Source organism: Arachis ipaensis, chromosome B8, assembly GCF_059453495.1.
Source record: "Arachis ipaensis isolate K30076 ecotype BB chromosome B8, ASM5945349v1, whole genome shotgun sequence".
Classification (NCBI taxonomy): Eukaryota; Viridiplantae; Streptophyta; class Magnoliopsida; order Fabales; family Fabaceae; genus Arachis; species Arachis ipaensis.
In genome coordinates, this window is record NC_142443.1 from 39,178,435 (window position 1) to 39,206,086 (window position 27,652).

Genomic DNA, 27,652 nt, shown 5'->3' on the forward strand with positions numbered 1-27,652 from the left:
ATAGTTACCTCAACCTTTTTGAAGATTTCTACCATTTTGGGATCAAGTTCCATCTGCTTTCTGGACTTCCTTGCAAGGTGTGGAAATGGGATAGGAATGGCGTCTCTTATAGCTTCAGCTTCCTTTGGTTCTCCATTCCTTGGTTGAGCTGCTTCTTCTTCAATTATGTCTTGTACTTCATCTTCCTCTTCAACATCCTCCACTTCAACCATGTCCTCGACCAGAGCGTGTTCTTGTGGGGTTGGCTCCTCATGATTCCTCTCTTGCAGTGTGGTTCCGGACCTCAAAGTAATGGCATTGATGCTAACTTTGGGGTTGGGTAAGGGTTGAGAAGGAATTCCACTGGAGCTTGCAGGTTGAGTGTTAGAGGTACTCGATGATCCTATCTGGGAGACAAGAGCTTGTATAGCAGAAGTTAGACCGTTAAGTGTGCTTTCCATGGTCTTTTGCCCTTGCGCAAGGGAGTGAAGCAACTCGTCATTAGAAGAAGAGGGGTAAGTGATCTGAGGAATCTGCTGTTGGTTGTTCTGAGGTCCTTGGGACTGCCTTAGGTGAGGTGCTCTGTAAGGCTGGTTCTGATTCTGCTGTTGATAGGAATGGTTCTGCTGATTTCAGTTCTGCTGATTGTTATTATTATTCCACCTCTGATTGCTATTATGGTCTCTGCCTCCTTTGTTGGAGTTGTCTTGCCAACCTTGGTTATAGTTCCCACCTTAGTTATAGTTGCTGCCTTGGTTATAGTTGCCACCTTGTTGATAGGATCCTTGATTTGGGCGGTCATAGAAATTGTGAGTAGCTGCCAAGGTATTGTCCTCTTGGTGGAGCTATGGACACTCGTCAGTGTAGTGACTATAATCAGCATATATTCGGCATACTCTTTGAGGAACCAGTTGTTGACTATGTTGTGGTGAGGGAGGTTGAGATTGTTATTGATTCAGATTTATCTGCTTCAGTAGGTTGGTCATCTCACACATAGCCTATGTGAAAGCAGTGGTCTCACCGCCAGAGGAGATCTCTGCAACAGCTTTGGGATGTTTCCTGTGTCTGGCATTCCGAGTCGACTCAGCTAGATCGGCAATCAGCTGCCACGCTTCTATTGTCGTCTTGTACTTCTTCAGAGAGCCATTACTTGTAGCATCTAGTGTGGTCTTGTCCTGAGGCTTCATGCCTTGTGTGAAGTAACTGATCAACACCATCTCATCAATCTTGTGGTGGGGACATGAGTCTAAGAGATTCCTGAAGCGTTCCCAGTACTCATAAAGGGTTTTTGATTCTCCTTGGATAATGTATGAGATCTCTTTCCTCAATCTGTTTGTAACCTCATCTGGAAAGTATTTGTCTAGGAACTCTCTCCTGAGCGTATCCCAATTAGTAACGACTGCCTCTGGTTGAGTATAGTACCACTCCCTCGCCTTTCTCTCAAGAGAAAACGGGAAGCCAATCAGCCAAATAGTAGTCTCATCAGCACCATGATGCCTGGCAGTAGAACAGGCTGTCTAAAAATCTCGGAGGTGCTTTATAGGCTCCTGAGCAGGTAAGCCATGAAACTTGGGCATCAAGTTGATTAGCGACGTCTTCAGTTCAAAATCTGCAGCCAGATTTGGGTGACGCGCTAGATACGGTTGCAGGGTGAAGTCTGGGGCTCCAACTTCCTGGAGAGTAATTCTCCTGGGCTCTGCCATGTCACCTGCACGTATATCAACCGAATCAGTAGTAGATGAGCTTGTTTCTTCCTCAAATGGTGGTTCAGATTCGCTCTCAGATAATACTAGTAAATTAGCAACATCCACTTCACCACCCTCAGAGGCTAACCGACGCCGAGCTCGCCTAATACGTGAAAGAGTTCTTGCAATTTCAGAATCAAATGCGGCTAAGCTCGAATCAGACAGTGAACGCGTCATTCAATGAAAGAAACATACAGCTCATGGTAATAAAACAAAATAAAATAAAATGCAAATAAATAAATTCCAACCGATAAATTAGCATACTATTGCAACTCCCTGGCAACGGCGCTAAAAATTGATGCGGCAGAAATTGGCCGATTAAGAAATTAATAATAGAAATACATTGCAAGTACAGTTCTTAACCAGCAAAAATCCGCTTATCAATTTAGAAGAGTTATCACAGATTTAAGAATAAAATACTGGGAGTATGAATCCCAGGTCGTCTCCCAACGAATTGACACAAGAGTGCAGCTTATCGGTTAGAGGTTTTCCCAGAAATTTTGAGTTTGAGAAACAGAAAAATAAATAATTGTAAAATAAGCAACGGAAATTAACGAGAGAATTTATATAATTCAATTAAAAGCCCTGATCGGGAGAAAATTAATTAAAATTTCTATCCTTGTTGAATTTTCCCAAGTGTAATAATAAAAAGTTGTTGCTCTACTTGGTCATCCCTTAATTAATAAGGGAAAGTCAAGTAACTAACTAACCAACTATATCACAGGTCCCAATCCTCTCCTAAGAAAAGATTAGAGTTAGAGACTAGAGTTGTCAATCATCAACTTCCAATTAGGATTAACACTAGAGTATTCCAACTCAAGGTTCTCCTTTTAATCAACTCCCAATTAAGTTAGGAAACTACTCCATTAACATGAATATAACTTTCACAGAATTAAAAAGGGAATAAAAGGAAGACATGATAAACAATAATTGAAAATTAATTAAAAGTAAAAATGGTTCTTTACATTAATAAATCCCAAAATGCAACATACTTATCCAAACAGGGTTAATGGGCAGTAAAAAGTAAAGGAATAAGAAAACAAACTAGAATAATAGCGAATCCCACAGAGGTAATGACTCTTCTCAATATCCAAAGCAAAAGCAATAATCTCTAAAACTATGAATGTGAAGAACCCTAGAGGAAGGAGTAGAATTCTCTCTAAGATTCCAAAAACTAAACTAAAACTATGTGTAATGAGAATGTGTGTTGAGTCTCTGCTGTTCCCTGGCTCTAGTCTGTGTTTCTGGGCCGAAAACTGGGTCCAAACTCGGCCCGAAATTGCCCCCAACGTTTTCTATTATTTCTGCAGATCACGCATGTCATGCGTACGCGTCGCCGGTCAAATTCGCTTCCACGCGTACGCGTCAGGTACACGCACGCGTCGCTGTGCAAAACTCCAAGTCGCGCGCACGCGTGAGCCATGCGTGCGCGTCGATTCTCGCTGGTTGTCTCCTTTATTTCTTGTGCTCCTTCCATTTTTGCAAGCTTCCTTTCCATCCTCTAAGCCATTCCTGCCCTATAAAGCCTGAAAACACTGAACACACGGATCACGGTATCGAATGGTATGAAAGGACATTAAAAATACACAATTTAAAGGCTTAGAAAGCAAGTTTTCAATCATAGATCATAATTAGGAAGGAATTGTAAAATCATGCAAATAGTATGAATAAGTGAGTAAAGAGTTGATAAAAACTACTCAAAATTAGCACAAGATAAACCATAAAATAGTGGTTTATCACACGCACGGAGAGCTAGCGGGTGGGTTATTGCGTGACTTTCAGATCTTTTGCTTCTCCATCCAGAGCTTTCTGTATGAGGGTTTGAAGTGATAGTTTTGCCTAACTGCACCTTTTAGAAGAGGGATAGTAACTGATGGGTTGGACTATATGAGGGGCAGGATGACACTACAAATAAGGTTGTTGTCCAACTATTGATGGTCCTAAGACATGGTAGGGACTAAATAGGTGTGCGGACCGCCGAATTTACACACCTCCTTAACGAATTAAAATATAATCGGTAGGAATTCAAAACCAAAATAATCATGATAAATAAAAATATACATTACAATAGAAAGTAAGGCTTACCAATATCTGATATTCTGTCTGAAGACAACATGGAGACTCCAAAGATATCCTGCTGCAAATTGCCTGCAATGCACATGGTACTTTGATCGATTCGACTCCACAACTCGACACTCAACACTTCTCCGAATACATTTACAACAGCATATCTACTACCACTAGACATTTTTACTAAATTTATTGAAAACGGAGGAGAAGAAGTGAAATGTTTGTAGAGAATATAAATGGTTGCAGATCTTTTTATAAATGTTCGAAAGTTGTCATACTTTATCTTATTTATAGTGCAAACGAGTTAATTTCTGTAATATCTCGTTTATACTGTAAATAAATTGAGGTTGAATATATCTCGTTTATAGTATAAACAAGATACATGTTGGTCGCCCTTTCCAATGTATCACGTGTGCAAATGTGATACGTGCAATATCAAACGTATCTTATCTCGTTTACTTAATCTCAATTTGTTTACACCGTGAACAAAATAAGTAAAAACATAAAAATTCGTATATACGCTATAAATTATCTATATCCGTAAATAAAATATTTAAATTATTTATTTAAAAAATTCTAACATTAATGACTAGAATATTTTTTTATTTTTTAACATATAATCTAATTATTTTCAAGTAATATAAAATAATTAAATTAATTATTTGTATTTTATAATTAAAAAAATATTACATAATAATTAATATTAATAAATAAAAATAGTTTTATATGTATTTATATATTTTTTATTTATTTTTAAAAAAATTATACTTGTTATTTTTAAAATATTATGTATTAAAATGTATTTATTTATATATGTACTAATATGTTTTATATTTATAAAGTACATCAATACTCTTCTTTTATAACATTTTTTGATTTACATTTAATAAAATCTAATGGTTCATATAAAGTAATTAAGTAATGAATTAGATACACATAAATTGTTAGGCTCATCTTAGACACTTTTTATTTTTATTATTGGACTTCCAATGATATTTTCAAACAATGTGAAAAATTTATGTATTTTTTTTTTTCATGTGGAGAACATAAATCTGAAGGTGAGATTTGTGACTTTCAAATTTTTTTTTAAATACCCAAATATAAGGGTTAAATTTGAATTTTTTATTTTAAATTTTTTTAAATATACAAATCTAACTCTCAAATTTATATTTTAATATTAAAAAATTTTAAATGTTCAAATCAGAATTTCTGATTTACTTCACAGTAAAAAAAAATTATTTTAACACAAATCAGACTCTCCGAAAGATCCAATTTGTACATATAAAATATGATCTTTAGATTTCTCTACTTTTCTAAATCTGAGGGTCCAATTTATTACTTAAAATTAAAAAAAAATTAAATTCATATCAAAGAAAAACATACTAATTATCCATGATGATGAATTACAACACAATCTTCTTCCATATATATATAAAAAAAAATTAGCCTCATCTTAGACACACAATTAAACATACGTTAACCTTTTTTTTTTTTCGTCTGGAAACATATGTTTTCGTTTTCGGATAAGGTCTGGAAACATTGGTTAACATTTAAAACAAGGTCAGATTAGTCACCAAGAAAAAAACAAGGTCAGATTAGAACTGGGCCAGCTAGACAAGTAGACATAGTTACCAATTACCAAACATGTTTTTGGACGTTTATATTGAGATGACGCATGAAGCCACCACCACCACATGGTCAATTCTCCTCAATGGATTGCACAGAGATTCTCTTATATGTTTCACATTTCACGCCTGTTGTTCATTTAAAATGCTACACATTAAACTAAACTTGCCCCCCTTTTTTTTCCTATCGAAGTTTATCTGCTTCCTTCCTATACAAAATTGGAAATTGTGAAACATCCATGCATGTAAATTATCAGGATTAAAAATAATTGAAGCATAATTTATTATTTAATTTACAGTATGTTTGGTGTGTCCTTTTGTTGCAAAAAAAAAAAAAAAAAAAACATATATAGATGTTGATAGTTTTTAGAAAAATAGCAAAATCATAGGTCATTATTGATTATTATTCTAAAATATGAATTACGTTTATTTCTTACTAAAATTAGATATATTGTATCTTTTAAATTTATAAAGAAAAATAACATCTATGGACTAATGCTCTTGGAAATCTATATAAAGGCTAGGATTCATTATTACATTGTGTCATTGTGTGTTCACAGAAAAACAAACTTCACATAAAGCCAAAAATAGCTTTCAAAGTAGCGAGGTCTTAGTCTTTTATATCCGTCAATGGCTGCTGAACGAGGATTTGGAGATTTGCAACCTTCTATTTGGAAGTATGAATATATTCAATCACTGAGAAGTGAATATAAGGTGTAGTATGATGATGATGATGATGAATATATCCAATCATGCAATTATAAATAGATTCAATAAATGTTTATATACTTTGTTGGACAGTTCCTTTATTTCTTAAGGATAATGCATTGTACAAAATAAAACGATAATATTAGAAAGATAATAATTAAAATTATTTTTGTTTTACTTAATATTTATATTTTTATGTATATAATATTTATAATTATATATTTATTATATATAAAATTACATAATTATTTTAATAATAATTAATAAATATTAAATAAAATAATTTTAAATTATTTGAATTAATTCTTTTATTATCTCTTAATTATTATTGCAAATTTAATGCAGGAAGAATCATACATAAAGAAAAGGGAAGTGTTAAAGGAAGAAGTAAGAATGATGCTTTGCAGAGTGAAATATCATGTTCATCAACTTGAGCTGATTGATATTTTACAGAGACTTGCAGTAGCTTATCATTTTAAAGATGAAATAAAGAGCATCTTGGATAATATTTAGTTATTTACAACATGGAAACGTTCAACACAAAGAAGACTTTGTATGCTACAGCACTTGAATTCAGGATCTTAGACAGCACGGATATGATATATCTGCAGGTTTTCATTAAACCCTTATAATCTGGTTCCCTTTTTAAACATGAACATTTTTTAGAATCACTAAAAAAATATATTTAGTAGAGCATTTTTTATGTTTATTCATTTTTTCAAATATATATATATATATAAGTATTTTTTATAGTTATTGCTGGTTGTTAAAATAAATATTTAAAAATATTTTTTCACACCTTTTTATCAAAAGTTTTAATAATTTTAAATTAGAGGACATGCCATAAATATGCGGATCTAAATAATAAAAGGAAAAAGATTGGAAATTAATTTCTTTTCAATAATCAATAATATTTTCTTCAAAAAAATTTCTTTTTTCCCTAATTTTTACTTATTTATTACTTTGTTCACTGAATATTGTTGGTTAAAGAAAAGAGTAACGATATAACTAATAAAATTTATTTATTTTTATTAATATTTGACTAATTTTAAATTTTAAATTTTAAATAATAAATTTTAATAGTATAAAAATAAGATATTAGTCTAAAATATTGATTAATATTAATAAAAAATGATTTTAATATTTAAAAAAAATATTTTTATTAATAAAAATATAATAAAATAAGTGAATAATATATAGCAAGTTCTTTGCAATAATAGTGATGGCATGTATAGTTGTACACTTGTACTTATGCACCGAGGAAAAAAAAAAAAAAAAAAGCAGCATGGCAAGTAGTTAGTACAAATGTTAATTTGTGATCCACAAAAGTACAAAACTATTGTTGGATAGTAAGGATGGCAACGGCCCGTGGGTCCCCACCTCCATTACCTGTCCCGTCCCTGCCCCATTCCCTCGACGGATAACGCGGACTTGATATCCGCTATCCATAAATTTAAAAAAAAAAAAAAAGAAAAAAATTTGAAAAAATAAAAAAAAAATTGAGAAATATAATAAAAAATAACAGCAATAAAAAATATAATTAGAGGTAACAGAATCAAAATTACAGCAAATAATTAACATAATTAGTATCACAACAATCAGAATCAAAAATATAAATTAGGATTAACAGAATCAAAATTAGACCAAATAATTAACATAATCAGTACCACAGCAATCAGAACATAATCAAAATCACAATAATTAGAATCAGAAATATAAATTAGAGCTAACATTATCAAAATTACTTTAAAGAGACTCTGACGCGAAGAAGCTGACAATTTTGCTGGACGACGAACAAACTCTGATAGCGAGGAGGCCATGACGTGAAGATGACAAAACACGAAGAGACTCTGACTCGACGCTGCTGCCTTGATGACCAGTGACCTCGAGAGTGAGAGGGGAGGATTTTGGCAGTGAGGGATAGGAGGTGGCAGACGATGAGAAGACGCGGCGAGGCTTCGACGCGAAGAGGCTTTGACACGAAGATGCATCGACGCGAAAACACACTCCCTGCTGCAGTGAGCGACGAGGAGAAGACGACGACTGGGGACGATGCGACGTGGAGAATAAGACGAGGTGAGCTTGACGCTGATCATGACGGACTGATGGTGAGCTCGGGAGGGGGTAGGAGCATGACGGACTGACGGTGCGGTGAGCGACTAAGCCACTGAGGACGTGGGAGGTGGCGGTCGGCAGTGTTCGAGAGAGGAGAGGCTGAGGGTTTGACGAGGAGAGGAGAGGAGAGGAGACGAGACTCTCTGAAGCAGTGAAGCTGAAACACTGGAGCTTTGAATTTTTGACTGCTAGGGTTCTTCTTCAATGAGTCATATATATTATATATATATATTGGGAGTATTTTGGTCTTTTCATATAAACGGATTAAACGGGTCTCTACGGGGCGGAGACCTCTACCCTCCTCCCGCCCCGTTTATTATACGGGATCTCATCCCCGCAAGTAGAAAACAGCTCTCCATACTTGTTCCTGCGGGTAAATTCCTGCGAGTATTCGTCCTGCCGGAAATTTTTACCATACCTATTGGATAGGGAATAATAGACGTGTGATGTGACTGTTCATCAACTATATATAATAAAGGATCATGGAGACAATAACAAATTAGAAATCAGTCTAAAACATGTTAAGATTATCTCATTTTATATTTTTTAGTTATTATTTATTTTGTTTTATATTTTTAAATATTATTAAAATAATTATGTAATATTAAATATAATAAGTAAGTAATTGTTTTACTTGTGGTAAACATTGCAACTTTCACTTTCTAAATCATCATTTTACATCGCATCAAAGATTTTTCACTAAAATATATAAAGTTCAACTCTTGTTAACAAATGGTAATATGTAGGAGTTTCTTACATGAAATTTATAGGAGTTTCTTACATGAAACATTTATTTATTATATATGTCACACTTTATTAGTAATTTTTAATTATGTTAATGATGGGCTAATATTGAGTGATTCAAATAAAACGTTTGGGACACCAATAGAATGAAAAATAGTTTGAGACAAGATTACTATATAGTATATACTCCTAATAACATTTGGTGGAATATAAGTAATAGTTTATCCTTTTCTGTTTTTCTTTTTTTTTTTCTCACTTCTATCTTTTATCTATTTTTTCACAATATCTTCCTCACATTTTTCTGTATAGTTATCAATTTTTTCAAAAATTGACACATTTCCCTTTTAAACTACCACATTTTTCCTCAAAATTTTTAATATTTTTAAATTAAAAGGGCATGCATAAATCTTTAAATATAAATGGTAACAAAAAATCTAGAGATTGGAAATGAATTGTTTTCGGAGAATAATTAACAATATATTTTTTAAAAATTTTTTCCTCTCTTATTCTTCTCATTTATTACTTTATTGATTAATTATTAGTTAAAGAAAAGTTGGTTTATTAGTAAAACAGGTAAAAGAATAAGTGTAAATAGAGCAAGTTCTTTGCAATAGCATACATAGTTGTACAAGTTTATGCGAAAAAAAAAATACCAAATGGGTCATTTATATAAAATATATATTAAAATATAAAATATATTAAAAATAGATTAAATAATACATATATTTATATATAAATATAAAATAATTAATTTAGTAATTAACTTTTAATATATACATAATATTTTTATATTAAGTAGTACCAGTGTAATTAATTTGTGGTCCACAAAATTATGGCTTATACGTGTTGCCGCACATCGGCTATATATAATTTTCTTTTAGTTTTAACTTTATGAAATCCAATTACGACTGTACATATACAAAAGATATTAGTCACCAAAAAAAAATATACAAAAGATATTTAAAAGCAAGTATGTAACTATATAAGTATTAACCTTAATTAAATTACTTTTTCTTTTTATTGTTGTAGATGTGTTTGATTTCTTTCTCAAAGAAACAAACAATTTCGACGAACATCAATCTTCAATTGGCATTGAGGGAATTTTGTCACTATATGAAGCCTCATTTCATTTAGTAGAAGAAGAAACTATATTAGATGAGGCAAAAAAATATAGTTCAAAAATTCTCAAAGAATATGTAAAAAGAAATGATGGTAGCTACATATCCCTCTTAATCAATCATTCATTGGAGTATCCATTACATTGGAGGGTGACAAGATGGGAGGCCCATTGGTTCATCAACACATATGAAAAAAGTCACAATTTGAATCCTACATTTCTTCAGTTTGCTAAATTGGATTTCAACATTGTTCAAAGCATTCACCAAGAAGAGTTGAAGGATATGTCAAGGTAATAACAAGACATCATGAATTTAGAAAAACACATGAATACTATTTTATTTATATTTCTATTATTATATATTTTTTAAAATTGTTATTATTTGTTATCATATATAAAATTTTAAAAATTAGAGATCAATTTATCATTTTTTCTTAATTGAAAAAGGGATAAATAGGTCCTTGACCTTTTGATTCGCAGATATTTAAATTTTTGAAGATTTAAAAATATATTTAAGTAGCTGACGTTTTTAAAATCTAGACATTGATCTCTAGATCTCATGTTCACTTGGGTCTGTCAGACTTAATGAAAAAATCAAACGTGATTCCCGTTGTACTGACCTAGTTGATACGGATGCACACGTGAAAAAGTTTTTAAAATTGGAAAAATTAAACTTAAAAATCAATATGTCCAGATTTTGAAGAGGTCGGGGACTTAAATGTGTTTTTAAATTTTCAGGGACTTAAATGTCTGCAGACCGAAAAGTCAGAGATCGATTTATATTTTTTCTTAATTTTATTATTTCTCAAGTATAAATTATGATCATTATTTGAAATTAGTTTAACAATTGGTATATGATATTGTGTACTAACCCTAATTAGTTTTTATTGTATCTTAATTAGGTGGTGGAAAAAAACCTACTTAGCACAGAAGTTAAATTTTGCAAGAGATAGGTTGATGGAAAACTTCTTTTGGACCGTGGGAATAAATTTTAATCCAGAATTTGGTTTTTTTAGAAGAACTATAACAAAGGTCAATTGCTTCATAAATACAATAGATGATATGTATGAGACTTTTGGCATTTTAGAAGATTTAGAGCTATTTACCAAAGCTATTGAAAAGTAAGCATTATTATTGTTATTATTGCTATATGATATTTATTTATCTTATACAAACTTTTTATTAATTCATAAATTTTCGTTCATGAATTCTAGATGGGATCTAAGTTTTGGTATGGACAATCTTCCATACTACATGAAAATTTGCTTCCTTGCACTCAATAACTTTGTTAATGAAGTAGCTTTCGAAAGCCTACAACATAATGAAGTTTATATTGTTCCTTTTCTTAGAAAATCGGTAAGTAATTATTTAATTTTTGCACAATAATTACCTTTGTTGGCATATATATATATATATATATTATCGTTAACAAAAGATGTAATAAGTCATGCATGTCATGCAAACTTTTTTACAAATTGAATAACTTTTTTAATTATTCCAATTGTTGAATCGCCTATATTATCTTAACTATTATTAGGCATATGTAATAATTTCATAAAATTTGAACATTATCAATAGGATTGTAACCCAATATTTTAAATCCTCAATCAAAATGAAGTTTTATGATGAAATAGCAAATTACTTTCAAGTTTTGTTAAAATTTATACAATTTATTTATATGGTGAAATTTCTTAATTCTAAATCTATTAAATGAAGAAAAAAGCTCAATAAATAATTATGACATACATAACTTCTTTTGCAGGTTCTTAATTAAAAATCTACTTAATATCATTTTGAACTCACTTTTGCAATTTTTTTCCGCTTTTAATTTTTTTCAGTGGACAGATTTATGTAAGGCATATTTTGTTGAGGCAAAGTGGTACCATAGTGGTTATATACCAACTCTTGAAGAGTACTTGGAGAATGGTTGGAGATCTTCAGGCTCCCATGTTATTTTTCTTCATGCTTAGTTCACAATTCCACATGTATTAAAAATGGAGCAATTGGATTCCTTAAAAGAATATCCCAACATAATTCGTCTTACATCAACATTTTGCCGCCTTGTTAATGACCTTGGTACATATAAGGTACGAAAACAAAAATATATACTTCTAGTGACATGTTACAACTTATATATTCTCTTCTTCTTTTCTCCTTAATTATTAAAGATGATTATTCATTGGAACAAAAGAATAATTATTTCTTAAAAAAACAACATTATCTTCTGTTTTACTTGTTAAACTTTTTTGATTTTGAAATTTTTTAAGATTTATTTTAGAAGTTTAATGTAATTCATTAATAATTTAAAATATTTTACACTACAAGGGAACCGGGTGTTACCTGCGGTAAAATACCAGCCCTTTTTCCAGAGCGCCGCAGATTTGATTTTCTTTTCCCAATTTCTGAACCCCTAAGTTTTGATATGTTTGTGTTTAGTGCAATTTCATATTGGAATCCAGTTTTGCACTTTCAATTTGGATTAAACTAATGTACTTCCTGTGGGACTGTGTGGTTGACTAAATTAAGTAGAATCCACTTTTAGTAAGCAAGAATATCTGCCATTTTTGTGTTTCTGTGTTCCAAGTTTGCTCCTCTATTCAAAGTATGAACCTTCCGAAAATAGCTCTGTTTTCGGTTTTCTTGCTGGAGTGGTGGCTGTACTTTGTTTTTTGATGGATTGAATGATTTACTTTAGCTTAAATTGGAAAGTTGTCGAGCAGAATGGAAAATGTTTTTGTTTTCATCTTTCTCCATAGCTGTAATGTCTTCTTTTGGAATTGTACAATGATTGTGTAATGCGTCTGTTTAATCTCTTGGGTGATATACATTGGAAGTTTTTCTTTGCTTGTGGGAGTGAGGGCTCACCAGTGAAAATGACGGAGCCCATGTACACCCTTTTCATCCCGCAATCATTGCAACGATTACACTTGGTAATCCTACCCCATTTATTGAGAAAAGGCTTGGTTGTAGTTGTTTCTTGTAATCTTGTACTTATGGTTTGCAGTTCCATTTGATAATTTTGGCTGGTTGATGTGTCCAAAGATGTGATTTTTTTTCTTTGAGGAAAAAGGGGGGGGGGGGGCATTCTGTTTTTTCAAGTGTGTTACCCATTGGCTAATATTATGGTTAATTGAAAAATGCAGCCAGCAGTTCAGAAATAAATAAATAAACTGACATGAACACATTTGGGGATTTAGCTTCATTGAACTAAGCTGGAAAGTTGCAGCTCTTTGATTACAACTTTTATGAATATAATGTTTACCCAAGTAACTGTTCTCTATATACGTCACTCCTTCTATGGTTGATTTTAGGTGTTAGGTTATGACTTGATGATTGAACTTGGTAGGGATGAATATGGTATTTCGTTACTTAAGACTGAAATAATAACATTGAAAGGTTCAATTGACACTGAGGAAGATGCCCTGTCTTCATTATTTTGATGAGCATGGAGTTATATGAGACGTTATATTCTTAGTGATTGACTCATTAGTGATATTTTTAGTGATTGACTCATTAGTGAGATTGTAATTCAAATTGGTCCACTTTAATCATTTTCTTCTTGATTTGGTACCAATTTACTATTTTGTTTTGTGTTAGTGATTTTTAGAACCATATGTAATAATTTGGATTTTTCTGAGAATTATGATGTTTATGTATTTTATTTAAAATGAAGAGATGATAAAGCATTTTGTGAATTTTTGGCTTTTCTTGTCTTCATGGTAGACCAAGTGAAAGTGACTTGTATATTACTGCAAAAGATTTTATCTTCTTTTCTATTATTAGAACAATTGATAACAAGTTAATGGAATTTGTATAACCCAAAAACTGTACCTCTGACTTAGTGATGTGCATTAAGCCGTTTTCTTAATTTATTGTATTTTATTTTTCTGTTTCAAAGGCCAATGATTAGTTTAGTATTAGCCAGACTCCAGTCTTTGCTAATGACTTGCACCTATAAAACTGGTCAAAATTAGCTATAACAATTATTTTTTGATCAGATGTTTAATGTGGTTAAATGTTCATGTTCATTGATACTCAAAAATCTAATTTCTAGGTTAATGTGATTTTTGTTGATTTCTCATAATGTGGGCATTTGTTTATTTTCTGATGATATGAATCTCCCTTATTTTTCTTTTTTCATTTTCAAGGGAAACAATGAAACAAAGAGTTTTGTTTTCCATTGTTCTGCATCTGTCACAATCCAATTGCATCTTTATGGTTATTTTTGGCTACACAAGAATAAATATATTTATAGTTACTTTCACATGTATGTGATCACATATGACACTTCCATCATATAATGTTATGGGAAGATATTAACCATATATATATATATATATATAGCTAGTTACTACAAAATTAGAAGCTTTATGTGCAAATTTAAAGTTTAAAGTGGTCCTGCACACTTTATTCAAGCTTTATGTGTTGAATTGCGCTTGGTATTTCAGTGCTGCAGATTGGAGATATGCTGCAGAGCAGTTTGTGAAGAAACTTCCTGATAAAGTTATTGTACACCGTAAGCTTTAAAATTACTATTTCACCTTTCCTATAATCAACTTTACTGTGATGAGAACCATACGTGATATAAAAACAAGAAAATTTGCAAGTATGAGAAATTGGTAAAAATACAAGTGAAATGCCATCCTTATACATGGTAGCTTTCTAGTGTTATTGTAACTAAATCCAAAATATCTTAACTACGTCAGTAAATCTGGTGGATTAAGTTCTTTTAGATTGAGGAAGTCGGTGAAGTCGATCAAGATAGTGGGACTCATACATGATGAAAATTACAAATTCAATGTTGATTAACCCTCACTTAAATTACTTTCTTAATTAATAAAGCATTATTAATTACAAGTATATTAATTATTAAATGTTAAATCGATTTATTTTTAATTTAACTAATACATTATATTGTAATACTAGATTAATTTCTTCATTTTATTATTTCTCATATTAATATAATATTCCTCTTTTTTCTTGTTCTTTTTTAAGGAAGAAATTTTATTTTTCATTTCAAATATTTGGCATTGGACCCAGAGTTTCTTTCTTCCAGTAATCTTTTTATGAAAGTGCAAAATTATTCAATGAGTAAGCAATTTTTTTTATTTTTCTGTTAGCTGTGTATTATCCTGGATGCTAGTAAATGTGTGTTTTATTATTCGGTTTAGGAGTTATTCTCCCATTCTATATCAAGTGTTAATTATTTACTTTTTCCTCGTGGTCTGACTTTATTTTACGATTTGTTGTCGTTCCAATTTTTTCATTAAACTAGATATCGATAAGAGTTGGATTTCAAAGTCACGGGTTGGTGCAGAATATAGGAACGGTTTGACCAGATTCCTAGATTTTGCATTTGCCAATGCATCATTTGATGAGATGATACGTTATTCATGTCCGAAGTGTGGCTTCTGCCTCTTACAAAATAGAGAGGATGCGTTTGATCACTTGGTGATCAGTCCTTTCCCGTCTACTTACACATTTTAGATCCATCACGGTGAGAGTCGCGGGGTCGAGCGCTCTTGTGACGGACAAGAAGATCAATCTGAACAACATTTCAATGCCCCCATGCTTGATATGGTCCACGATGCATTCAACTTCTCAGGACTTCCCGATCTCGAAGAAGACTCGGAGAATGAACCTGACGGCGGCGCTATTGATGAGTTGCCTTACTTATACAATGAACCTAGTCGAGAGACCCGCAACTTTCATGACCTACTTGAAGACAGGGAGCAGGAGTTATACCCAGGATGTTCAAAGTTCTCTAAGTTGTCTTTCTTGGTGAGGCTCTATCACATTAAGTCCATGTGCGGAGTGAGCGATAAGGCCTTCGGAATGATATTGGAGTTTCTCGCAGACGCCTTTGTGCATGCCTGGATTCCATCCACTGTGCACGATGCCAAAAAATTCATAAGAAAACTCGGTCTCGCGTACAAGAAGATAGATGCATGTCCAAATGACTGCATGCTATACCAGGGCAACGACCAAGAGCTGACCAAATGCAAGCAGTGTGGGACATCGAGATGGAAGCATAAGACTAAGAAGAACTCTAGGGTGAGGATCAAGATGGTTGTCAAGAAGAACGGCAAACCACAAGCAGCGAAGATTCTTCGTTACTTCTCCCTTATTCCACGATTGCAGAGGTTATATATGTCTAGTAAGACAGCCGTTGACATGCTGTGGCATAAGAGAGGTCCTAACTCTGATGGTATGTATAGCCATCCAAGGGACGCCAAGGCATGGAAGTCATTTGACGTACGATATCCCGACTTCTCTCGTGATCTGCATAGTGTTCGCCTAGCATTAGCTAGCGATGGCTTTAACCCTTTTGGGAACATGAGCTCGAAGTACTCAATTTGGCCAGTGGTTCTTATCCCGTATAACATGCCGCCCTGGATCTGCATGAAACCCACTTCGTTTATCCTCTCTATGATTATTGCTGGTCCTAAAATGCCTGGAAATGACATAGATGTGTACCTAGAGCCATTGATCAATGAGTTGAAGCAATTATGGAGGGGTGTTGAAACTTATGATGCAGTTGAGAAAAAAACCTTCAAGATGCATGCTGCGTTGATGTGGACAATCAGTGATTTTCTAGGCTTGGAAAACTTATCTGGGTGGAACACGTACGGTGGGAGAGCCTGTCCTGCATGCAATTTGGATGCTGAAGCTAACCGCCTTACACACAGCCAGAAATGGTGTTTCATGGGTCATCGTTGCTTTCTGAATCATGACCACAAATACAGAAAAGACCGGTACTCCTTTGATGGAAAGATAGAGGATAGAGGTCCGCCTATTAGAATCTCTGGTAGAGACATTATCCGGCAGTTAGAGGGTGTGCATGTCCAATTTGGCAAGGTGCAATCGGTTACGGGGAAAAGGACACGCGGACAGCAAACTCCCATGCAAAACGAGACTCCTTGGAAAAAGAGGAGTATATTCTTTGAGCTGCCATATTGGGAGAACAATGAATTGCGTCACAACCTTGATGTCATGCACATAGAGAAGAATGTGTGCGACAACATAGTATTCACCATAATGAACGTAGTCTTTCCAGATGGATACGCTAGCAACATTTTCCGCTGTGTGGATTTACGACAGCGCAAGTTGTTGGGGCTGAAAAGCCATGACTATCACATTCTAATGGAATATCTACTTCCAATCGCATTAAGGAATGCATTGCCTCTCCAAGTGTCTTCTGTCCTGACGGATTTGTCATCCTTTTTTCGTTGATTATGCAGCAAATCCATAGACCCTCAACAACTTCCTCTCCTTCAGAATCACGTGGTTCATACTCTGTGTCACATGGAGACAATTTTCCCTCCTTCTTTCTTCACAGTGATGGTTCACTTGACAGTGCATCTGGTCGAGGAGGTGCGTCTCGGTGGCCCAGTGTATTATCGGTGGATGTACCCAATTGAACGGTAATTATCAAACAGAATTATCAATTTTTCCCTTAATTAGTTCTTATGACACGTGTTATATTCCCAAAGGTACCTATGCCGTCTCAAGCAGTACGTGGGTAACAGATCACAACCAGAGGGCTCAATTGCAGAGGGATACTTATCCGAGGAGATTCTCGTATTCTATTCAAGGTACTTAGATAATATCGATAGTAGGATTAATCGATCATTCCGTGTTGACGATCGACCGCGTGAAGTCATGCCTGATGAGAGTGCAACCATGTTCCCAGAGGTTGGAAAGGCGATCGGGGCTGCTTCTTTTTACACCCTCACACCAGCTGAAAAATTACAAGCTTACCGTCACGTATTGGTCAATTGCCTGGCCGTGGAAAAATATATTGAGTAAGTGCATTTGAAAGTATCTACTTCGTATGATTTTCTATAGTTGGAGAACCTGACATGACATTTTTGTGACGTTTCTAGTGAGTTTAGGGTGATCACAAAGAGAAAGTTACGAAGTAGGACAAGGTCACAACAAAACATAGACAGTGTTGTGCACAGAGAATTTTCCTATTGGTTCAAGCGTAAGGTGAATTGTGGTATCATTTATACATATACATATTAATAATGGTGTCATATTATTCGTATCCCAAGATAATGAATATTCAATTTGTTCACTGCCAGGTTACATTGGGAAGCAGCATGCACCCGAACTAATTGCAGTGGCTTGCATGTGGGCCCAATGTTCAAGTTAGCCGATATACATCTTATAACATAAATGGATTTAAGTTCAGAACCCTCTCGAGAGAGGAAGGGGTGAAAACCCAAAATAGTGGGGTGTATGTCACTTCTGACACTAGGAGTTACGCAAGCAAGCACGATAGTAATGTTGCTGTTGGTAGCGTCTCGTATTACGGAAAACTAGTGGACATCATTGAGTTAAATTACAGTGGTCAATTCATAGTTGTCTTGTTTAGATGTATCTGGGCAAACACCACATCTGGCAGAGGTATAAAACAAGACTCTTTGGGACACACAGTGGTTAACTTCTCTCATCCAATTCATACCGGTGGTCGAGAAGATGATGAACCGTACATTCTTGCATCTGAGGCTCACCTAGTATACTATGTCGAGGATGAAGCTGATAAAGAATGGAGTGTGGTAATCCATGTGAACCCAAGGGACATGTTTGAGTTTGACATCGAAGGTTTGTCATTGAGACGGGACGACGATTTGGAGGAACCAACCACTGATGCCATCGATAATTGCGACGAGGTTGCCTATATATAGATGTCTTCAGATACTAATTCTGGACATTTGTGCTATTTTTATAGTGTATATCACTGTTGAGGGTTATAAGATTGCATAAATATTAATTAGCAACTAGCATATAATAGATTCTTAGAACTTGGATACACCTGATGTATATTCCTATTTATTTACAATTAATTTACCTGGAGAATGTGATTTTTTAAACATATGTATTGCTCAATTTATTTAATCAAGTAAGATGTTACTAGATTGTAATTGACACTATATATTGACTGACATTATCTTTTTTGCCAGGGAAATTGGAAGAGAGGGACCTCTTTCTTTGTGCCTCTAGCGTCTTGTTTTGCAAGGCGATGATTGAGGCCTCCCTGTTCTCTTCACTGGAGCACTCAAGGTCATTCACAAGAGACCTATGGTTCAACAAATCGCCCATTCATTCATGGCTGGACACATTCTCAGCACACAGGCACTCATCTGATGCTATTACTATTGCGCGTGGGGATGTGTCTGCTCGTATAAAGGCTGCTTGGCTTTATTTCTACCTGCCATAGCAAATCTAGATGTTTTATTATCTTTAATTAAAAGGCACTTTCGAAAGGGGCTAACATATTTGAAAAAATGGACATTGCAGGGGTTGCTTCAATACTTAACAAAGTACCGCAAGAAATTTGGCTTCGGGTTCGTCACTAGCACGAACCGTACCTTTCGCAACAAATACTGGAGGAGGTGCAGGTACCGTTTTTAATATTTTTAACTAGTGATTGTATGATTTAAGGAAAATAAATAAAAATAATAATAAGGGAGTAAGTGAATGAGAAGAAAAGCAAAGAGTGTGAGTGGGATTATAATAATTTTGTCCGATGAGTTAGGAAGAAGAATGGGGTTGTGAATGAAATGGGATGAAGACTTGTGACTCTGTTGGGGATGCTGGTTACATCATCATATTATTGATTATTAACAACAACTCATAATTGGGTGCATCTAATTAACTCAATCCTAAAATCCTATAGTTTGTAAAATAACAATAATAATTGTTTAGGCATTTTGGTATGTTGATAAGTATATTTATTTTTCTCTAAGAAAAAAATTCTCAAACTTTTGAACATGCTGTCTACGTGATTATGGGTGTGCCTTGTTTTCAGGTTTATGTTTTTGTTTGTTGTTTCTTCTTCCAATTAAAGAATGGAAGAGGCAGTACGTTACTTACGAGGGGGAGGTGTTTACCATCTTCCCTCCCATCATTTTCCCATTTAATTGTGATGACTTTATGATTGCTTACTAAGCATGTTTGATACTTGTTAGGTACAATTATTTTGTGATTGTTTATTCGCGTTAAGAAACTTTTGTTTGTTTAGTGTTTAGTTAATCTAATTTGACCTCACAGATTGAGGTTCTCTTGTATTTTAGAAATTGTTAGTTAGTTTCAAAGGACTAATTAATTAGTTCATCATTTGATTTGATGTGACGACTAAGAAATCACCACTCTAGTAGTATACCATGTCCTTTCCTTGGACGCTCCTAAGTATGAGTTTCAGTGATATTATTTAAAGAAAGAAAGAAAGAAATGGAGGAACATATTTCATATTTGCATTTCATTACTTTCTTTTTATCTTTTTGAATTTTAACAAGTCCTAAAATTTATTAGATATTTTATAAATTTTGATACCATATTATAAAATTACTTATTATAAAAAATTTAATTAATAGAAAAAAAATACGAATAATTATATATCAAACAATTCTTAAATAATTTACTTCTTATTAATTTTCTTAAATTAGCATATATAGCACTAGTAGTATCTCAGAATTGATGCGAGTTTCTTGATTTTACAAGATTCAATTTTAACTATTAGAGTTAATTATGTTAATTTTAGAGTCTTTCTTCTTAAAGTTTGAGTTAACTACAGCAACTTTAAAGAAATAATCAAAGGTGAGAAGAAAAAAGATCCCTTTGTAACGGGTTGGATTCTAGCCCTTGTTGACTGTATGTACTTACTGGCAGCCTCGTAATTTGGTTAGTGTTGTTGATGACTGTATGTACTTGCTGAAGTATATAGTAATTGCCTTTGGTTAGTGTTGTTGATGACTTTTAACTACCAACTACTGCACCTTATCAGCTACAACCTCATTAAACTTGTGCAGGCATGATATCAGAATAGTCTGCAAGTTGAACTTGAAACGGCATCTCGGGAGGAATTCACTCTTATAGAAAGAGGTCTTACGAAACTATGGGAACGTAAGCCAAACCAGCAGTTTATAACATGGCGCTATTTTGTGCTTTGTTTTTTGTAAAATTTGTGACTTCTAATAACTTGTTTGCTTACGGTGTATCTGTTAGGTTTGTCTCAGGAAAAGACTCAAGAAGTTTCGGAAGAGACTGGCGAGGTAGTTCAAGATTCAATGCTCGAAGAAGACGTTGCGCCAGATAGTTCTGATAAGGTTGTCTCTAAAGGACACCAACCTTCCATCATAACCTTTGACCTCAATAAAACTCCAGAGGAGAATGATATCTGTTGACTCAACTCTTTATTATTAGTCTGAGTTATCTCACGAAATATTAGGACTCAATTGAACAAAGTGACTATTTGTGATTTTTCCTTTGCTTGTTGAATTTGATGAAGTAGTAATGAATTTGGAAGAGATTAATCTCAAATTACTATATATCTAACATTAGATTTATTTTAAGTTTTGCGTGCATAAGTTTATTTTTTATTTTATTTTTTATCTTATTTTATTTTTTATCTAATTTTATTTTTTTTCACTTTGAAATTTACCAGTGATCAAATTCTAGACCTCTTAGATATAGAATTTTGATATCACATGTCATAAAATTATTTTTTCTAAAATTTTAAACTTGTAGAAAAAGACAACAGAATAATTATATCATTAACATTATATTTTTTAATTTTGATAAACGTTTTGATTGAATCAATATAAACAACGGTATGTCTGCCTCCTTCATCTCACTGAATAAACAAAAATGAAATAATAATAATATATGAAGTAGAGAAAATTAAAATATTAAAAGAGCACAGAGTTTGGCAAATAATGTATGTAAATTTTATATTTTTTTTAAGGTAAGATAGTGATTTGCAGTTTATTTTAAAGTAAATTTTCTATCCTTTTGAGTGTATATCATAAGAATTTTATAGTGAAATGATTGAGTTATGCATGTAGCTTTATTAAGACAAGTGTATCCTGTAGTTAGGAAACAAGAGATTGAGTTCTACAATTCCATTCTTTTTTCTTTCTTTCGAGTTTGGTTCAAGTTATATTTCAAACTAATTCCACCTATATTAATAATTAATAACTTTAAATAGAATAATATTTAAATTGGTACCTAACAATATTTATATGTATAAATTAGTCTTGAATAAAATCTTTTTTGACAAATTACTCTCTTTTTAAAATGTTAGATAAATTAATTTTGAATAAAATAAAAAACCAAAATAGTCTCAAATACTTCTTAAAAATTAATATATACTTAACAAAATAATATGGGAGGTAAGTTTATGTTTTTTGTAATTTTTAGTTTTAATAACCTATAATACTTTTAAAAACATTACCAAAAAAAAATATTCAACACAGATGTACGAAAACATATTTTCATTCAACTATTTTTATATTTTATATAAAAATATAAAATCAGTTAATAAAATTAACATAAATATTTGTTTATAAATATATGCATAATAAACTAATATATTCGTTAAGTATATATTTTTTATTGTAATTTTTCTTTCAATATCTACTAATACTTTTAAAAAAATTACAAAAAACCAAAAAACACAAACTTAAATTTTAAATTAGATAAGCCACCGCCCCTTAAATCCTTATTTTTCCCTAATACCAATAATCCTTATTGTAGCTTGCTTCGTCCAGGTTCATCTCCTCCACGTCCGTCTCTGCGATTTGCCAGCGTCCTGGAGCCCCTTCTCTCACTGCCCGATCCCCCGGTGGTTCCTCTCTCACCCTCACTCTAGTCATCCCGCTGCAGGTAAGCACGATTAATCCTAGTTCCTCCCTTCAATATTCACAGCATCCAACTTAGGCAATGCTATTAACGATAATATGTTTAGTTTGCATTTAGTATCTAAGGATTCCTAGAAATTCATTAGACTGAATGGAACCCCTTAGCAATCTTATCAAATTTTTTATTAAATTGATTGTCCATATAAATTCATGTTTGATTATCCAAATTTAAAGTAGGCCTACAAAAGTTCCAAGCTCCAACATCAATTTTCAACTCATTGATTGCAATTTTTATAAAACTCTGTTCTATTATAACTAAGTATGATGTTTTTTCAATTTGTTAAACATGCTACTCATAAGTCCCAAGCTTAAAATTAACGTCCAATGAATATTATTATGGTTCTAGACATTATAGAGAAATTGTGACTACGTCAATGTTTTTTTTTATGCCTAACATATTTGATTTCCTTGTTAATATACTCTCTTAACTAATGTACTCATGTACTCTCGTATTTTTCAAATGCAGTTGGGAAAGATGATAATTTATATTATGATGTACATATTAATTGTTATTACTGCGCTATTTCCGGCTTACTAATTTTTTTATCTAAGCTATATTCGGGTTAATAAAAATGATACATGAATAATTATATTTAACATAAATAATTGAATAATTATATTTAACATAAAATAATTATATTTAACATGAATAATTACATTTAACATAAATTAATAATTTGATTCTAGGCATTATAGAGAAATTGTGCCTACATCAATATTTTTTTTATGCCCCACATATTTGATTTTTTTTGTTAACATGGTATCTCAACTCATGTACTCATGTACTCATGTAACTGGGGTATGCCGGTGTCCTTTTTGCATGTTAATTTATATTATTATGTACATATTAATTGTTATTACTTCGTTTTAATCCGAATGCAGTTGGGAAAGATGCCTCGGGTAGGTCGCTTCACGAAGAAAGCCCGTGTAGACACAGCATGTCAGTAGCCTCAAGTAGGAGGTCATGCGGCTTCAACTTCGTAGAGAGCGGGCTGCCCAATTCCGCCGCCCAGTGGGAGTAGTGCCCCCACATCCTCGTCTTTACGGCCCTTTCGTCCGCCCCGAACCGAACCACTGCCTGCTCCACAGGCTTCCATGAATGATGTTCAAAACTCGGAGCCGGACGCCGAAGAGGTAGATCCAGAGGCAGATGAGGTAGATTCTTTTGACCAACATGTGGATAACCTTTTTGCTGCACAGGATGCTCAGAAGCGCAAGGGACGCAAGACCACAGAATTTTGGATGTTAAAACAATTGGTATAAGAGAACTTATTTAATTCTACTTTTCATTGCCCTATTTTTCTATGATGTATTCGCAGCTTGACTCCAATGGTAGCTAACTAAGAATTAATATGTTTTACAGAATCTGATGGCACAATCAAACAGGTCAAACTGAGTGTGAAGGAAGCTATGAAGCCACCTAACAAAAGAAAGGTCGTACTCAGGTTTAACAGTGTACTGCAACCAGTTGGGGATGAAGCAGGTCTACTGAGCGGTGTTATGGGACTGCTAGGATCTGACTACACCAAATTCCCAATCTGCGAGAGGGACTGGAGAAAGGTTCGCACCAAAAACAAGGTCTATAATGAAATAGTAAAGGTAAAATGTTATTTTTATTTCTTCGTACCATTCCAAACTCATACTTTGAACACTATTCACAGCTTAATTTTAATGTTGCAGGAAATGTTCCATTTTGAAGAAGATAGTAGAGGAATTATAAAGCATATAATATTCAAAATGCTAGGAAGGGCTTGGAAGGAAACGAGGAACAAATTATACCATCACTGCTATGACCCCGAACTTTCACTTGCAGCAAATATTGAAAACCGCCCAGATGGAATTACTGCAGACCATTAGAGAAAGTTTCTCGATTATCGCAATAGCGAAGAGACACAGGTAATATAGTTTTGTTTCATAATAGACAAAGTCCATTTATGCTTCATTTAGTTCGTTAGAACTAGTGTCTAGTAACTCTTAATTTGATGGCATGACAGGAGAAGTGTAAGAAAAATGCCGAGAATCGATCAAAGCAGCTTTACACCCACACCGGCGGATCGAAAAGCTTGGCAAGGCTCAGAGAAGAAGAGGTAATCTAATTTTGGGAATGTTTTTGAACTATCTGTTCCTCTACCTTATTCACTTTGTCATCATTATTGGTACAGTCAGAACGACAAGGGAGGACAGTTAGTAGAGGAGAGTTGTATCTCTTAACGCACAAAAGAACTAATGGCTCCTATATCCATGATGCGGCTCGCGCTATTGGAGTAAGTAATGTGTTCAATCCTATGTTTTAGTTTTTAAAATTTTATTGGAAGTCTGTGCGGTTAGCGACTAGCTAATAAATGCTCTTAATTGCTTATCTATGTGTGTAGGAAAGAAATGAGGCTATTGATCAAGGCGATGAATCTTCTAGACTGTTATCCCAGAATGATTCGCTTGCTCAAGCTCTCGAAAAAGAGCGCCCGGGTAAGGTGCGTGGCATGGGATTGGGGCCGACTTCTAGTCAAGTCTTCGGTATGAATTCCCATCAGCCGAGCAATGGTTTTGAAAGGGAGGAGACCCAAAGGGTGCTGCTTGAACTACAATCAGAGTTGGCAGCAGAGAAATTAAAAAGGAAGGCAGTGGAGGATGAAGTAGCAGCTGAGAAGACCAAAAGACAGGCAGTGGAGGATGAAGTAGCAGCTGGGAAGGTCAGGATGTAGGCAATGGAGAGTGCTTTGTTATGTCTACTTCAAGGGCAAGGTAGGAAGCTGCCAACAGACGTCGCCACATGGATGAGTGCGTTGGAGGGACAGAATAGAAAGTAGATCTTAGGATTGTGGAACCTTTTCTTCTTTCAGATATACACTTTTATTTTGTTGATTATGCAACTCTTAGTAAGGAGTACACTTTGTTGATATTCGGATAATTATATTGATTAAATTAATGGTTTTGCTATTGTCGTTTACCCTGCAATTTATTTTTCGAGATTTTAAATAATTTAACTTACTGATATTAAGAACGATTTATAAAAATGAAAAAAATGTACATTGAAATAAAAAATGGCGTGGATTACCAGTGTACAAAATAGTATTTTTGCGGCCATTTAACCGGAAAATAGTGGCAGTTGCGAAATAGCCGTTAGAAATTTGAAAATTCAGGTTAGGAGATAGCGGCGGTTTTAAACCACCGCCAGTTACATTTCAAAAAACATTGGCCGTTAAACCGCGACGTTTTAAAACCGCCGGTAAATGCATTAGTCTTTAAACCGTGGCCATTAAACAGCGGCGGTTTCAAACTGCCGAATATTTCGTGTCGATCACAGATTTTCAAATCGCGGCGGTTTTAAACCGCCGCTAAACATTGCGACGCTAATCTTGGGTTTTGCGGCGGTTGTGCTGGCGGTTCCTGAGAACCGCCGCAAAATCATATAACCACTCCCTAATAGGCGACGCTTAATAAACCGCTAGAATCCCATTTCGCGGCGGTTTGAAACCGCCGAAAATCACTCCAGGAACCGCCGCTATTTCCCGTTTCCCTTGTAGTGATTACCACACAATCATTCATTTATATATGTTCTTTTAAATTATTATTTATATAATGTATATAAAAAAATAATTATTCTTTGTCAATATGACAATATATAATTAAATAGAAATACAAAATTTATTTATAATAATTAACTATATATTAAAATTAAATTTTTTACTTAAATAATTTATTAATAATTGATAATATAAAATATTTTACACTATTCTTCGATAATATACGTTCATGCCCATCATTCCATTCACTTGAATGATATAATTCAAATCCTTGAATTTAATTTGTTAGTAATCTAAAATAGTTTAACAATGTGAGTGCATATTAATTAAATTTTATTTTCATCGTTGATCTTTAGCATGAGAAAGAGACTGGAGATGCTCCTTCATCAATTCAATGCTACATGAACAAAAGTGGAGCTTCAGAGGCAGAGGCATTGACGTCAGGATTTTTGCCAGTAAAGAATGTCATAAAAACAGTCGCGTTGTAGATATAGTCTCTAAACCGACAGAAATCCTTTCGTACAAACGTTTTGGTTGTCACAAGTAACAAACCCCTTTGAAATTGATAACCGAGTATTCAAACCTCGGGTCGTCTTCTCAAGGAATTGCAGGGAAGTATGTTCTTATTATTGGTTATGAAGATTGTAAATTGGGGGTTTTGAGAAATTTGGAGTTTGGGCAATGTGCACAGGTATATTTAAATGACAAGTAAAAAAAAATAAATTAACAATAATAAAATCTCTTGACAAGGTATGGAGAACCGGAAATCCTGTCCTCGTTATCCTTATCAGATGTGATGAGAATTGGATTTCAATCCCACTTAGTTAAGTCAAGTGGACTAATTAGCTTGATTCTCAAGTCCTAGTCAACTCCTGTGGAGAGACTAGTGTTTATAGCAATCCTAGCTAAAGCAAAATCAGCTAATTTCAACCACTCCTGAGTTTGACAACTCAAGTGTTACCAATCACCTAACCAAAGCCAAAAGGGAAGAAAGTCTACTTGAATGAAAATAATTTGGATAAACACAGAGCATTAATAAATTAAAGAGAACAATCATAAGTCTGAAATACCTCAAATAATATTAATTGAAAGAGTAATCTGTAACATAGAAGAATTCATAAATAAAATTGAAAAAATAATAAAAATAAAGAACCTGGGATTGAGAGCTACTCCTAAAAGTAAGAGAAATCCTAAATCCTAATCCTAAGAGAGAGGAAAGAACCTCTCTCTCTAAAAACTACATCTACTCCTAAAATTGTGAATTATTGTAAGCCTTCATTATGAATGGATGTATTCCTCCACTTTATAGCCTCTAATC

At 33.5% G+C, this 27,652-nt stretch overlaps 1 protein-coding gene and 2 pseudogenes across 3 annotated transcripts; all 3 read left to right on the forward strand.

Moving 5' to 3' along the window:
- The first annotated feature begins 5,945 nt into the window (after positions 1–5,945).
- Positions 5,946–25,753, forward strand: LOC107613532 (myrcene synthase, chloroplastic-like; annotated as a pseudogene). The gene is made up of 17 exons (XR_015896503.1): positions 5,946–6,133; positions 6,473–6,738; positions 10,016–10,394; positions 11,006–11,224; positions 11,318–11,459; positions 11,942–12,190; positions 14,552–14,619; positions 19,073–19,510; positions 20,921–21,014; positions 21,117–21,217; positions 22,661–22,775; positions 23,693–24,067; positions 24,174–24,409; positions 24,491–24,706; positions 24,805–24,897; positions 24,973–25,074; positions 25,183–25,753. The product of XR_015896503.1 is annotated as a myrcene synthase, chloroplastic-like (transcript).
- Positions 14,629–18,133, forward strand: LOC107610927 (uncharacterized; annotated as a pseudogene). The gene is made up of 2 exons (XR_015896502.1): positions 14,629–17,527; positions 17,597–18,133. The product of XR_015896502.1 is annotated as an uncharacterized LOC107610927 (transcript).
- Positions 23,906–25,512, forward strand: LOC148547757 (uncharacterized). The gene is made up of 6 exons (XM_088495536.1): positions 23,906–24,067; positions 24,197–24,409; positions 24,491–24,655; positions 24,805–24,897; positions 24,973–25,074; positions 25,183–25,512. The coding sequence occupies exons 1-6, from the start codon at positions 23,906–23,908 to the stop codon at positions 25,510–25,512; spliced, it is 1,065 nt and encodes a 354-aa protein (XP_088351662.1).
- Positions 25,754–27,652: the final 1,899 nt, after the last annotated feature.